Consider the following 14,851-nt stretch of genomic DNA (forward strand, 5'->3'; position numbering starts at 1 on the left):
GCCTCGCATTGCATGGGTCACGTGACTGCTTCATTTTGCGTGTCGGTTTTCAAAATAAAAGCGCGATGAGCCTTGCTGTGTCATGGGTTGTTGTCCATTTGGTCGCATCAGAGGATATTTGTCTTTAGTGGCCAAATAAAATGAACATTGACCAACATATTCGATGTGTATTGATGGCACTCATCAAAATGTATTGTTTGTTACTGGTTTTCTCAATTGTAGATTATGTTGTTTTTTAATAACTATATTTTTGTGATTTTATGATGTAAATCTCTTTGAACATGTTGCTTAAACGTGCTACACAGATAAACTTGATTGTCTGAAATGGAGCCAGCAAGAGGAAAATCTCTGACATCTTCTGGGAATACTTTGAGATGATGGTTCACAATAAAATTCTTCTTAGATAACAATAATTAGCCCTCCACTTCCCAATTTCTCACCTTCTGCAAAGTTCCACTATTATTTGTAGTCTGATTAGCAAAGATATATCAGTCTTGCACAGCAGAAACAGATTTAAACTTGTTGCAGAACTAAAATTCAGCATGTAGCCAAATATGAGGGATCAGAGCCAATTAGAAATCCAAGAAAAAGTGAACGCCCCAACAGACACTGCACTCTCAAGACATTAAAACATCAGTTGTCTTTATTGTCAAATCCGTCTATGATATAAAAGAAAACCCAACACAACCACTGACCTTCAACATAAACCAGGATTGATTGGCTACAAATCATTTTAATAATTGAAACATATGACAATTAAATATGGTTTCAGTGATTCTCCTGTTACTAAACATGAGTTTGATGAAAACTTTGTGACAATACTGCATTTAGTAGTTTTTGGAAGTATGATCCAACTGAGTGACAAGGCTGTTACAGTTTCACCAGCAGATGTCACTAGTGAGTGATGAATGAAGCATCGAGTTATGAACCTTTTTGCAAACCAAAGGGCTGGGAAGGTTCATTGCTTCATGAGGCTTCATTTGCCCATCACTAGCGAGGGCGTCAATGGAACTCAGGCATCTGTGGGTAACATCCACGACGTCACGAGGGTTCACCTGAGGAGGAGGCACACAAAGAATCACTAGGAAGTTCACAACAAGGTAACCACAAGGAGAAAACTCTGAGGCCTGAAGTACCATTACTGGCTGACACTCTGGCAAAGAAGTGTTGGCTGCTCCTTCCTCTTACACTCCTCCAGATGATCAGATGACTTGCAGGTGTGCAGGTAAACCGGCAGCCGCCTGTCATGCTCTCCAGAAATCAACCTCTTGGCGCCCTCTGGTGGAGAAAGGGAGAAAACAGCAACCAACCCTAACCCACCCTGGATTGAACAAAAATAAGATAAGCAGAGGTGAGTTATGGTCAGGTAGGCTAATACAGGGAAAGTCAAAGATATGAAAAGTAAATCAGTTAAGATTCAAGGTAAGACAGGCTAAGCCAAGCAAAAAAAAAAAAAAAAAACAGAGTTAAAAAGGAGATGGAAACATATCAGCTGAATCAGATTAGACTGGTGGGTCTGTGCCTTACTGGAAGCATGAGAAAAGTCAGACTCCAAAACTCCAGTGGGGGGCGCTCTCTGCTCCATGCTAGCTTGAACCTCTATTTCTTGTTTAGTACATCCATGTTGCGCCAAGATCTGACTTTGTGCCGACTCTAGAACCGTCTTTCTGTGGCTCTGAAAGTTCAAGTCAGAGGTTAAACCAATCTCCCGCTTCTACCTGGAAGAACTGAAGATGTGCGTTGACATAGATCTGTAACTCTAGATTTATTGCTCTAGATCAGGGGTGCCCAAAGTCGGTCCTGGAGGCCTGGCATCCTGCATGTTTTAGTTTTCTCCCTGGTGGTAGTAACAATCTCCACAGCATGTCAATGTTCTCAGGCCTTTAATGAGCCATCATTGGATCCAGGTGAGCTAAACCAGGGAGAGAACTAAAACACGCAGGATGCCGGGCCTCAAGGACCAACTTTGGACACCCCCGCTCTAGATATATAACTCTAGATCGTATCTCTTTAATAACTTCAGTTTCTGTTCAGAAAATTTTGTCTCATCTACCCATTTATCTGTTCTCAGCATCTGTTCAGTGACCAGACGGAGTCAAAGGTCACCTGGTGACATCATAATGTAGAGCTGTGTATCATCGGCGTCGTCATGGTAACTGCTTTTATTTCCTGTCATAACCTGAGCCAGTTATGACACACATACAGAGAGGTTCGAGGACTGAGCCCTGTGGAACCCAACATGTGACTTCTGTCAAGCGACAGATGTGATGTTTCCTATTGAAAAAATAAATCCCAGTTCTTTATGTCAGACTGGAACCAGTCCAGTACTGGAGCAGTCTGGTAAGCCAGCCTGCCAGCTTGTGTTTGTGGTGTCTGAATAGTTTTAGAAACGGCGAGTTTGATTGTTTCTGAATGAACTCAGATTGATTTTGTTTTGCATTCATGTTGTCAGTTATAGTCCAAGTCCCATCAGAGTTCTTCAAAGTTGTGGTGGATATTTAAATGGTTGGGTTTGGTTCTGTCAGAGTTTTAGTTGCTGTTCATTCGTTGAAGTCTCTTCTTCATTCTGTGGTTTCTGGAGGATAAAGAGTGTTACTGTGACCAATCACAGCTGCTCCTGCTAGCTGCTAGCTGGCAGTGCTTTTCCTCCAATGAGACTTTGCAGGTGAACCATCAATGCACTGACCACACAGGTAAGCGAGGAGGAAAGGACAAAGCGATGCTGATGATCACGATGCTTTTAAACAGCTCTGCTCAACATGTGAGGATCCATTGTTGCTCTTTCTTTGCTGTAACTCTGCTGCTGCCGCCTCCACAGCGATGCGTGTTGCATTAACGCCGAGGTGAAGAGTGGGAGGGAGAGGGCAAACCGAGAGGTACGAGAGGATGGAGAGAGCTGCAGAGGAAAAGAGTGTGTGGGAGACTGAGCAAAGGATAGATAGATAGATAGATAGATAGATAGATAGATAGATAGATAGATAGATAGATAGATAGATAGATTTAAGTAAATTGGATCAGAAAATAGAAATCTTGGTGAATAAAGGGTAAAGAAGGGAGACGGAGAAAGAACAGATGGAGATGGAAAGAGGGAATTTTGTGGCTCTGAAGCCTTTAAAGCCCTTAAAGCTGCAAATAGGAGGCAGAGAGAAGGAGAGGAAGAGAGGAGCGATGGAGGGAGGCTGAAGGGAGGTAAATAAAAACTGGAAGGGAGAGAGCAGGAGGAGGAGGGTTTGCGTCGGTGTGTTGGTTGGCAGAGAGCGCTTGTCAAAAAAAGAGAAAGAAAAAAGCTTCCTCTGACAGAAGGCATGATTCACAGCAGAGAGGGAGGGAGAGGAACGCCAGAAAAACAGAGCTACGGCGGAGGAAGAGGAGCAAGAGGAGGAAGACGAAGAGGATGCAGCAGAGGAGCAGAAGATGCTGAAGACGAGAGCAGAGAGCCGGATTCACAGACGGCTTCAGCGACCGAGACGACGATGACGAGGGCAACAACAACGGCAACGGCAAGGTTCAGACTCTTTAATCGATATGGGGCAGAGGGAGGGGGGGTCGGCAGGTGGTGGCAGCAGCAGGAGACGCTTTCTGCTATCAATAGGCTCCTTTGACACAGATGGACTCTTCTGAATCCGCAATGAAATGAATCATTTGAAATGGTTTCCATTTTAAGGTAATTGTGGTTCGACTGGTTCTGAGCGACTTCATCCAACTTTCCTCCTCTGAGGTTCTGATGTCATCAGAGGGAATCATCCGTCATTCCAGCTCCTGCTCCAGGATCCAAGCAGCTTCCATTGGAAACTATGTCATCAGGCTTAATCCAACTTCACCCCCCCCCACCCCCCACACACACACACACACAGCTCTGTCAGTGTGTGAGCGCGGCTGTAGGTGTTCCTCTAACTTCCTCAAAGTTCCCCACAGGAATCACCAGGACGTCTAAATTTAACGCTGCTGTCCAGAGACACAAATGTTGAGATGTGATCTTTAGTTGTTCAGCTGCTGGGATTATGGATCTTTAGTCATTTAGAACTAAATCTTGGAAGGGATTCAATGGGAAGATGGTCGTTCATCATTCAATTCAGTTTATTTAAGAAGCGCCACTTCACAGCTAATATCGTCTGAAAGAAAATCATCAGAGATTCTGATTGGTTCCAGTTAATCAGTTCAGAAAGATCAATTAGTTCAGGACCACTCCTCCTGACCAGCAGGAGGCGCTGGCATTATGTTGTTGACTTTATAGCAATTCCTCATGCTGAGTATGCATGTGGCGACAGTGGAGAGGAAAAACTTCATTAACAGAAAGAAACTTCCAGAACAAGAGCCAGAACTGGGTTCAGGACCAGCAGGTTAGAGACGACAAACCAGAAGAAGAACCAGATGATGTTGGATTATTTCTGATATTCATGAAAGTAAAACATTAACAGTGGAATCATCAGGTGGTGGCAGCATCATGGCAGCCGACACCTCAGGAAGGAACCAGCCAATCAGAACACAGACCAGCTTCTAACACTTAGAACATACAAAACCTGCAGACTGCTACCAAATGGTTTTGGTTGGAACCTCTGGACCGATCAGGTTTCTGATGGATCTGGTTATTGAGGTTTTCTATGTGAAATTATAATCTGGGTTATCAGGGAGCTGTGAATCTAAACAGCAGAACCTGATCTGGTTCTGGTTTCCATCAGAACTCTGCTGCAGCATTTTGGATCAGATGAAGGATTTTAACTTCCTGATAGTGAAGAGTTCAGCCTGAAGGAACAGAGTCATGGGTTAGATCATGGATTATCAGCTTCACTGCTGGACAGGATGTTTAGAATTTAGGCAATATCCCAGAGATTAAAGGAGGAACTTGTAGAACAATCTAAATATGGGATAAAATGACATGTCCTGGTTAAAATAACTCAGAGGGTCTTTACTTTATTACTGGAGGATAATTTAATCCCAGTTCAGAGATAAAGCAAGGAGCCAACCTGCTATGGACATTTATCTTTTTTAACTCAATGAATTAACACTATGAACGTCAGTTAGAGAAGGACTAAAGATTAAATTACTCCCTGGGATTCAGAGGAAATGAAACATGGAGGAGATTCCTAAAAGGCTTTTAAAGCTTTGTCTGATAAAGATCTGATATAATGACAGTTTATATCAGAAAATGGCTTGGAATACTCAGTGAAAATGAAATGAAAGATTATTAAAACTGGTCAGACAGTTATGGGGAACTTCTGCATTTCTTCATGTCAAATGACAGCACGTCTAATGTACGATGATAAGCTAGTTCTCCAAACGAAGCCAATCGAGTCTAAGCTAGCTTTAAAGGCTACATTTAATCTATCACCCTCAGAGTCAAGATGAATGTGAAAGTCCCCCAGTGAGGCTTGATTAGTTTGGGATCTCTTTCCATCAGGTCAACCCCTTTCATCAAGTCAACCCATTTCCCTAAAGTCAACCCCTTTCTATGAGGGTAAGTTACCCTGGAGCTTTAAAGCACAAATAGCTTTAAAGCTCCACTTCTCAGCTTTAATGAGTGAATAATGGATTGATGTCACCAGGCTTACTCATTCTAAGCTGAATTAACTTTAGTGAGTCTAATTCTGTAATCAATAGGGCCCAGTGTGCTGTAGAAAAGCAGCTTATTTGTTAGGAAGTTGCTCCACAAGCAGGATCAGGTTCTGAATACTATTTGCAAGTGTGAAAGCAGATTTTTAGGAGGGCATCCATAATGTTTCTCTGCTTTGTTTCTTCCTTATGCAGGAGACGTTAATCATCAAACAGCAGCAGAATGAGAGGAGCAGGTCTGACTGGATCCAATCCTTTGTCGTTTCTTGTCTCTTGACCAACATTTTGCTGGAAAGACATTTAACTGGCTCTAATCAGGATAGGGGAACAATAAAGAAGCAGAACAAATACAAATTCTGTCACAATGTGAGTAAAGTGGAAGAGAAGACGAGCTTTCCAGTGGAAATAAAAAACTGTTTTCAACCTTTTGGAATCTGATTGGAATATTTCTCAATGTGGAATTCTGTTTGGACTTCAGGGTGTTTGTAGTGTCCCCATGTCCTGGAGCCTTTGACAGAAGGATGTTTCCAAACTTAGAGTCTTTTGACTTCTCATGAAAACAACAGGAATATTTTTTAGTTCTTCCCTGGAGAACAAGAAGGATTTTCTAAAAGGGGCTTTAATTCCTGCTTTTATGGTCTTTCTGGAGACTGAAGCTGCACACCCTGGACAGTTAGTAGTGGTTTGAAAAGCAGTTCTACTCTAATTTTGTTAATTAAAGACTTCACAATTCATTCTTCAAGCTTTAGACGTGCCTCCCACCAACCCCCTGCACCAATCATGGGCAAGCCTCTCAGCCGCCCTGGGTGTTTCAGGAAGAGCTCCTGCTGCCTGGAGAAACATGGACTTGGGGATGGGGGAGTGGGAGGGCGGGACGTTGGGATGGAAGGGGGTTACGGCGACGGCTACATCCCTCAGCGATCCATTTATGACACCATGTGCATCAATCAGCAGATCGACAGCCATCACCACCACTCCGGGGGGTCAGTGAGGCGGGACGGAGGGGGAGACGGGAGCTTCAGCTACTCCACCAGTGGCTCCCTGAGAGTCAGCAGATCAGACATGTTTGATCCACAGCCACGCTCCTTAACTCCAAACCCTTCCTTCGTTCGGCGCCTGGATGAGAGAGCCATCTACGATTCACTCAAGCTGGGAGTGGAGGACATAGATGGATGCCACTCTCCAGGACATTTCAATCGATCCGTCTCTCCCTCTGTGTCCTCCTTTTCTGCTCCAGGAGTGTCCTCCTCATCAAAGAAGCACCACCATCACCACCACCCTCACCATGGAGACAGCACAAAGAGCAGAGAGAGCCGGCATTCCTGGAAAGCAATGTCATCTCCTCAACCCTTGGAGTGTGTGGAGATTCCTCCAGTGGAGCTGATAGAGCGTGGGGGAGGCAGCTACCTGAATCCAGGCCACTACCCAGGACCGGGTCAGTCCTCCTCTCTAACCTCCCCTCTCATTTCACCTTTCTCCGGCTCACCTCTCTCCTCAGGATACCACACTCCGGTGTTCTTCTCCCCAGCCAAACCTCGTCCCAGTCAGAGCCAGAGCCTGCGCTGTTCTCCTCCCCGTGTGATGCACCCCAGGCATTACTCCCAAACCCAAAGCCTGAGGCTGTCCCCCCCACAGGAGCTCAGAAGGTCCCCCTACAGGACTGCACTGGTCCAACTGTCTGCCCATGACCTGGAGCAAGACCTGAGTGAGCGAGGTGGTGGATGGGGCCGCAGCGAGCGCGACAGGGACTGGGAGAGGGAGCGGGAACGAGAGATGGAGCGAGGTTGGGCCCAGCGCGAGTGGGAGAGAGAGAGGGAGAGGGGCAGGCTGGAGAGGGAGAGAGCCCGAGAGAGGGAGAGAAGGGAGACATCCACTTTCGGGACGTTTGGTTATGGCCGACCAGTTCCTCTACGCTCCGACAGAGACTCTGTGTTTATAGAGTCTGAACACGGCTTGGACACAACTCCTCTGCTGCTCCCCCAGCCTTCCCCCTCCCCGTCCCCTAGTGGCGCTCCCAGGATGGGTACTGGAGCAGTGGGGAGGAGCCGAGCCGGGTCAAAGGTAGGACCAGAAGGGGTTGGTGGAGGGATGCCACCTAGGTGCGACAGTGGGAGTGTTAGTTTAGTGTTGGTGGATGGTAAATCTGGTTGCGGGCCCAGGTTAGTCAGCGAAGTCTTAATGGGAAACATGTCTGAGGTGGAAATGAGAGCGTTAAACCAGGAGCACCATCGAGCCGAAAGCTGGAACAAATACGATGACGGATCCAGATCCAGTGTGAAGAATCTACCTGAAAAGAGGATGGGCTCTCAGGTGAAAACTCGGGCAGGAGGTCGGGATTTGGAGGGAAAAGTGCAGTCAGGGACAGAGAATAAGGGAGGACATAGAGGGACGTCTACCAAAGCTGGCGGAGCTACAAGTAGACAAGAGCGTTTACCTGAACACTCAGGCAAGAGTGTCGCTGAGAAGATTGCTGGTTCTGCAGACAAAGTTCAAGTTGAAGCTGCTCCTGTTCCTGAAACCAAGTCGGAGCTTGATTTTGGGGGTATAGGTCACTTCCAACAGCCAGAGAACAAAGTTGGAACAGAGGTTGAACCTGAATCACAGTCTAATATTGATTTAACATCTGACTCCAGTGTACAAGCTAAAGCTGATGCTGAGATTGCTCTTGTTTCTGAGCCAGAAGCAGAAACTAGGATCAGTCATGGAGAAGTAAAAGAGAGTGAAACTGTCAATCAAGCTGAAAGTACAAGTGAACTTCAGGTAAGCTCCGTGGCAGCAGATAAACCAGAATCTGCTCCTGCAGATCAAGCAGAGCGAAAGCTTGAGGATTCTGGTAAACCCAAGTCAGTTCATGCTGGGAAAAGCTCAAGATCCAAGTCCAAATCATCCAAGTCCTGCTCCAGGTCTCGACCAGGCACAGCCACTGGGCTGCGTCCGGGAGTACTGAGCCCCCGAGAAAGCAAACAGCTGGAAGACTTTGAATCAGCTGGACCACCTGAGGACATCGAGTCCACCTGGCCTCGCAGAATCATAGTCCGAAAGAGGACTGTCCGCCAGGGAGGGGCGCTCCACAATCTTCCTATCCTCCCCCCACTCCCTTCTGTCTTGTCAGCCCTGGAGAAGAGGCATCCACACCTACGGCATGGTTCAGAGAATCCATTATCAAATCTGATGAACCCTATTGTAGGGCGATGCTCACTGAGGGAAGCTGCTCACCCAGAGCCTGGACAGGGGAGCGGTTTGGTAGGCCGGGCATCTCTCAGGGAGCAGAACCTGGAGCACTGGAGAGTCTGCAGAGAGCAAGAGGAACACAGGAGGTCGAGAAGTCGGGACAAACGAGGGGGGGAGAGTAGGAACAAGGCAGAGAAAGAGGAAAACAAAGGAAAGGAGGAGAAGAGAGAAGAAACCCTGAAGAATGAGAAGGTAGTTGTGGAGGAAACCAAACAACATAAGACAAAGATAAACGTGGAAGAAAATCTCCAGACAGATGTTGCTAAAAACAAGAAAGAGGAAAAAGAGATGGATGTTGAAGTAAAGCCTGAACAAGTGGAGGATCAAGGTATAAAGATTAAAGTTGGTCCAAAAGAGGAGGTAGAAGCAAAACTACATACAGAGAAACTGGAGGTGGATGGCCGACAAGTACTAACTCTTGGAGAGGAAGGAGGAGTAGAGGGTTGGGATGCGGTTCTTGACATGGTCAACACTCTTTGGAATAATGACTGGGAAAAACGGGAAGCAGGTGGAGAAGAAGGAGGAGATCCAGAGTCCCCTTCAGGCTCCCTGCAGCGATGGCCTCTCCTCAGGCCACCCATCGGCTTTGGGGGCTCTCATCCTCCCTCCTCAGCAGCCTCAGAGCTCAGCCTGACGGAGTTGGAAAGGAGGGCCCGGGAGTTGGACTCGGACCTGGAACACCTGGATCTGTCGCAGCCCCAACGGGATGTGTACCATTCGCTGATGGAACCAGGAAGGGAACGAGGCGACATGTACCAAACACATCCCGGGCCACAAAGAGACAAAGCTCCCCTTCACACAGGTACCGCACATGTAACATATCTATGGTTGAGTTCAGTCTTCCTACGTTTGATATAATCCGTCCTGTTTAGCCTTCATTTAGCTCAAGATTCACCTTCATTTTAGTTTGTTGTCATCTCAATGCACTTTGCAAGTCTAAAGGCTCCCACATTCTTGGGCTTACCGAGCAAATTCTGTCAGATGCGCAGACTCTGCGCATGTTGCCTTCACATGGTTGAGATGTCAAGAATACTGATTACCTAGATTTCGCTTGACAAATTCCGTCATTACCTACATTTCAAATGGATGCTTGGTGAGCTAGCTGGGGACTTAGACAAGTTTCTTCTCCACTAGGGCAGCCACTGGACAGAGCCGCAGCCCCAGATGCTGTGCATCCTTTGACTAGTTGTGCCAACACTTAAACTTATCTCAGTGTTGCATACTAAAACAGTTCAATGTGAACACCATTTCCCACCAACACTGGGTACACGTCCGCGGTCATAAATAAATACCTTGTGTCTGGCGGACTTCATCCTTGAGTCCACACTGACTCTGCCGCTAATAGACGCAGACCTTCCTTAGAATGAAGCACGCCTGAGTATGTGGAAGCCTTAACCTCATATCTCATACAGATCCATGAAATTGTAATTATAAAACAACTACATTCAGCAGATCATTAGTGGCAGGTGGTAAAAGGTTCTCAATGTACATTCAACTGACTCAGCAACTCCTCCTGAGAAAGCATGAGGTAACAGTAGGAAGGAATGGCTCCCTTTATAGCCGGTCCCATCTTGACAGATGGTGACAGAGAAAAACTAGAACAAACTCATGTTTCAATTAAACTTTTTTAAAATTACAGGAATATTCTCTGGGCCTGTGATGGACTGAGGGAGATAGACACCCCAATACCTTGCTACCCTGAAAAGGGGCTGTAGACAACGATTGGATGGATGGATGCAGATACTAATTGATCTGGGATTGATTAATCAACCTGACTAAAGATATTTGGTACTCTACCTCACACAGAGCCTGGAGAAATAATAACATTTGAATAATTAAAAGGTGTTGGATGAGTTATATTAATGTAATCGTCCTACACTCAAGTTAAATAAAATATATCAACCTAATTACAAATCACTTCAGTAACTAACAGTCTAAAGTGACAGATCTGATCATTTTATTATTTTATTCAAAAGTTGCTTCTTAGTCATGATTAGTCGAATAGCAATAAATCACACAAGAGCTAATGTTTTGTAATTACAAAAAATGTTGCTATTGACTAAATAAATAAACAGACATCATTTGTAAAATGATGATATTCAGCATTTTCTGCCTCAGTTTAAACTGGACATCTGTAGCTTTTTTGATATTGCTGTTTAACTTACATGGATCAGATACATTCAGTCACACTGTATGCTGCAACCATTTTGCAGAAAATATTCAGTATTTCTATATTAATCAGTTTCTGTCCTTTATTTCTACATTCAATCTCTTTGTCACTTTTGGGAGTTATTCATCCTCCAATGAAATAAATTGGGTTTTGATACAGTGCCTTGGTCTAAATGCTTACATCCCCAATCCGAATGATGCATAATTAACCATGGTGACTTTTTGGATCAACATCACGTTGCCATAGCAACAATGACATCGGTTTTCCTGCCAGTTTGCTAGGATGTGTCATCACTACACGGATAGCCTCAGGTTTCTCAAAGTTTATTCTGTAAAGCAGAGAACAATGTTATGCTGCTGTTCTCTGGCAGAACCGGAACCTATCTGCCGATCGGTTGCTTGCTGGCAGGCCAAGCTACAATCTAGGGTTGTTGTAAACAAATATTTTAGTAATCGAGTAATCTATTGATTATTCTTACAATTAATCGACAATCGGATAAAAACCTATAAAATAAAATATTGGTAAATCTAGTGTAACAGCAGTATTACTGTTGCATATCAGTCAATTTTTTCATATTTGAGCTTCCCTAAGTTATGTTACTGTAGTTTAGAAAATCAACCTGTAACAACAACAGCTCACTTTCTAGGTTAACCTGAAGAATTTATCTGAAATTATAATCAATTTAATAATAAAGACGCAGGCTCACAAATACGCTTATATATATATTTTAAAATGTCTATAATCCAGCTTTTAGTTCATGTGTTCATTTCCAGTCAGTTTAACAGATGAACTCTCAACTTGACCAAACATTTATAGCTTTTCTGTTCATGTTCCGGGATTCGGCTCCTCCGTTCATCCCTCTCAGAAGCTCCTCTACCAGCCATGTTCCGCCTCCCGTTGGTTCAGACCGGGATGACGTGACATTCATTTTCCGGTTCGTCAGCATCAGCCGCCCGCCGTGTTCAGTCTCTGCCTGTAGAAATCCTCCTCAGCTCTGAACCAGCAGCTCCGGAGCAGAAAGGCTGCCGGACTCCCGGATCGCTCCGGTTATTTAAGGATGTTTATTGGTTCCCGAAAACGATGAAAACCCGGAATTATCATTAATCAATAAAATCCCCACGGGCCGAACTTGAAGATTGGACGTTATGCCGCTAACACTTAAGTCAGAGCTCTGCACAACGCAAATAATGTTCCGGCCAGAACACGGTGCGCTAAATAATAAAACATAATTTAACGAAGCTCGAGTAAATTTTCCTAGAGGAATTTACTCGAATCATTCGAGGAATCATTTTAGCCCTACTACAATCAATCAATCAATCAATCAATCAATCAATCAATCAATCAATCAATCAATCAATCAATCAATCAATCAATCAATCAGTCTTTACTGTCATCGTACAGAAGGACAATGAAATTTGCTTAAGTACAGCCCATCACAAGAACAAACAAATAAATAACATGATACATGGGTGCCTGAGCCTGCAGCCACAGGGGGTAATGGCAGGTGGGGGTCCCAGCACAGACCGCCCAGGTGAGCGACGTGGCCGCATGGCCAGTCGCATCAACCAGGTCGCTGTATCGGGGAAAAGGCGGAGGGTAACAGTTGAAGGGGGAGCTGTGACCACCCATCTGTCCGTCCGTCCATCCGTCCAGTCATTTGGACAGGGTTTGAATGAAACCCATCAGGTGAACCCTGAGCTGTCTGGTTCTCATGTGTCTCCTGGTTTCTTGTATTTTCAGGCGTTAGCAGCAGATCCCAGGTCAGTCTGGAGCTGAATGCGATGACACCAACCGACACCGACAGGTCAACTAGTGACTGGTCAACTAAATCTGCCAGCACCCCCACTGCTGGACCGAGGTAATTCCTGAACAAAGATATTTTTTGTTAGTTACTCTGATATATTTCTTCATAAATGTTTTCATCTTGCATTGTTTTGTACCTGTTTTAATTATAATTTTGGAATATTGATTTCTCACACTGAAAAACTGTTAACACTCCATATGTAAGTCTATTTAAATTCAGAAACATATGGAAGCTAAACATGGGGCCTTGAGGCACACCACAAATTTAGCTGAAAGGTTCTAACATTGTTCTTCAAAAAGTATTCTTCTCAGACTAATATTGGACATGCTTCAGTTATGACATAACAGGTTTTCAATGTTTTCCTGATTGGACAGTAAACAACATCCACCAATATACCAGGCTGGCGGCTCCTGGGACATGGATGGACATGATGCCTGGTTATGCTGCAGACTGTTAGGTGCTTGTCCAGAAGTTTTGGGTCCGGTAAAGTTCTGGTTCTAGGAGACCTCACTCTTCTGATTAAACACCTGACTGGAAGTTCCTGTCTTGCTGTATCTGCAGCGTTTCTGTTCATTTAGCAAAATGAGGAAATAACACTGAAGTTAATTTCAACGCCACAATAAGCTACTTTGAAATGATGGGATGTCTGTAAAAATCCCTTCATAGCCCTGCACGAAGATCTTTGATGAGTCAGCCTGCCTTTTGCTTGCATGGGCAGTCAGAAGCATGGTTCATATTGTTCTGGGAACCTTTATCCAGAACAAAATGAACAATATGAACAAAATGAACCATGCCTCTGAGAACAGGTGTCAGGAGCAGACAGACTGAGAGACACATAGGAAAGGCAGAGAAAAGTGGTTGAATCTGCAGTGGTTGGGGAAAGAATGCCTGAAAAATGGGTTTGGTGGCAATCAGCCTCCTGATAAGCGCCCTGCCAGTGGCTAAAGGCAGACACATGTCCCAGCCACTCTACAAGCTGCTGCTGATCAGCTATCTGTCCACCTGAGCATGACATCATCAAGATGAAAGCATGGCCTTGGCCTCACTAAGTAGGTTGGTACTGTTCTGACAGCCCAGTGGACTCATCGACTGCTTTGTGTTTTCTCTCCAGCTCCAATAAGGAGGACAGCTCTCCGGACTCCAACCTGACATTGGAGTCTGACTCCAGTGGCGTCTTTCTCTCCTTATCCAATCAGAGCCAGGAGGATGGCGGCTCTGACAGCGACCAGCCAATCAGCGACTCTGAACTGGGCAGCAGCAACACTTCACTAGAGAAAGATATGGATGATGGAGGCTTGAAGGAGTGGGGAAGGGAGGAGAGCTCCGAGCTCCAGTGGTGTTACCCTTCGCTGCTCAACACACCATCCTATGAAGATGTGGACGGACACGGCGGCGGAGAGGACTCAGGGTGTGGAGACGCCGGCGTGGACCAGGATGACCCTCCAGCAGAGCAACCTGACATAAAGGTCTCGTTCACTGCCCCCCAGAGGCAGGAAGCGCCGCCCAGGAAGAAAGTAACCGTGATGGGCATGGACCCGCCCCTTCCTCTTTCTCCTTCCAAGCAACAAATCAAACACCTTCTAGATCCGTACCAGAAGCCACTGAGAAGCTCAGGCCTGGACTGCGGGGACGTGGATCCCTTCGTCCAATCAGACAGCTTCGTCTACCTCGCCGTGTCTGCAAGACCTCTGCCCAAAGGTGAAGCTGCAGGACTTAAAGAGATTTCTACCCATGATGCAAAGGAGCACAACATCCAGATACAAGCAGGAAGCACCGAAGCTGAGGGACCCACCACAGACCCTAAGATGGCCACCATTGCTCCACAGAAACCAGAGGAGGGAGACTTCCTCTGCACCGACAGCTTCGTCTACCTTGCTGCTCCAGCATGCCTCCTGCTGGGCCCCGCTGGAACTGCACCGTATGGTGGCAAGTAGGTAGAGAGGCATCCATCCATCCATCCATCCATCCATCCATCCATCAACATCCAACCATCAATCCATCCATCCATCCATCCATCCATCCAACCATCCATCCATCCATCCATCCATCCATCCATCCATCCATCCATCCAACCATCCATCCATCCATCCATCCAT

At 45.7% G+C, this 14,851-nt stretch overlaps 1 protein-coding gene and 1 long non-coding RNA gene across 3 annotated transcripts; one reads left to right on the forward strand and one right to left on the reverse strand.

Moving 5' to 3' along the window:
* Positions 1-828: 828 nt before the first annotated feature.
* On the reverse strand, positions 829-12,685 carry LOC106941733 (uncharacterized). Its single transcript, XR_001423446.1, has 3 exons — positions 11,132-12,685; positions 1,137-1,321; positions 829-1,055 (listed from the first exon to the last, which is right to left on the reverse strand). It is a non-coding gene; the product is annotated as an uncharacterized LOC106941733 (long non-coding RNA).
* Positions 2,778-14,768, forward strand: LOC106941731 (uncharacterized). 2 transcript variants are annotated; one of them, XM_015024839.1, is made up of 5 exons: positions 2,778-3,505; positions 3,665-3,878; positions 5,746-9,583; positions 12,692-12,809; positions 13,867-14,768. In XM_015024839.1, the coding sequence occupies exons 3-5, from the start codon at positions 6,331-6,333 to the stop codon at positions 14,687-14,689; spliced, it is 4,194 nt and encodes a 1,397-aa protein (XP_014880325.1). In that variant the 5' UTR covers positions 2,778-3,505; positions 3,665-3,878; positions 5,746-6,330; the 3' UTR covers positions 14,690-14,768. The 2 variants fall into 2 exon arrangements, with proteins under 2 accessions (XP_014880325.1, XP_014880324.1); XM_015024838.1 differs by lacking the exon at positions 3,665-3,878.
* Positions 14,769-14,851: the final 83 nt, after the last annotated feature.

Source organism: Poecilia latipinna, unplaced genomic scaffold, assembly GCF_001443285.1.
Source record: "Poecilia latipinna isolate Pla-1442-1.1 unplaced genomic scaffold, P_latipinna-1.0 Scaffold3833, whole genome shotgun sequence".
Taxonomy (NCBI): Eukaryota; Metazoa; Chordata; class Actinopteri; order Cyprinodontiformes; family Poeciliidae; genus Poecilia; species Poecilia latipinna.

Excerpts from the sequence above, each read along its gene's own strand:
- LOC106941731 (XM_015024839.1), top strand. The coding sequence starts at position 6,331 with ATGGGCAAGCCTCTCAGCCGCCCTGGGTGTTTCAGGAAGAGCTCCTGC. Across the intron at positions 9,584-12,691 it reads CAAAGCTCCCCTTCACACAG|GCGTTAGCAGCAGATCCCAG; the intron begins GTACCGCACATG and ends TTGTATTTTCAG. Across the intron at positions 12,810-13,866 it reads ACCCCCACTGCTGGACCGAG|CTCCAATAAGGAGGACAGCT; the intron begins GTAATTCCTGAA and ends TTTTCTCTCCAG.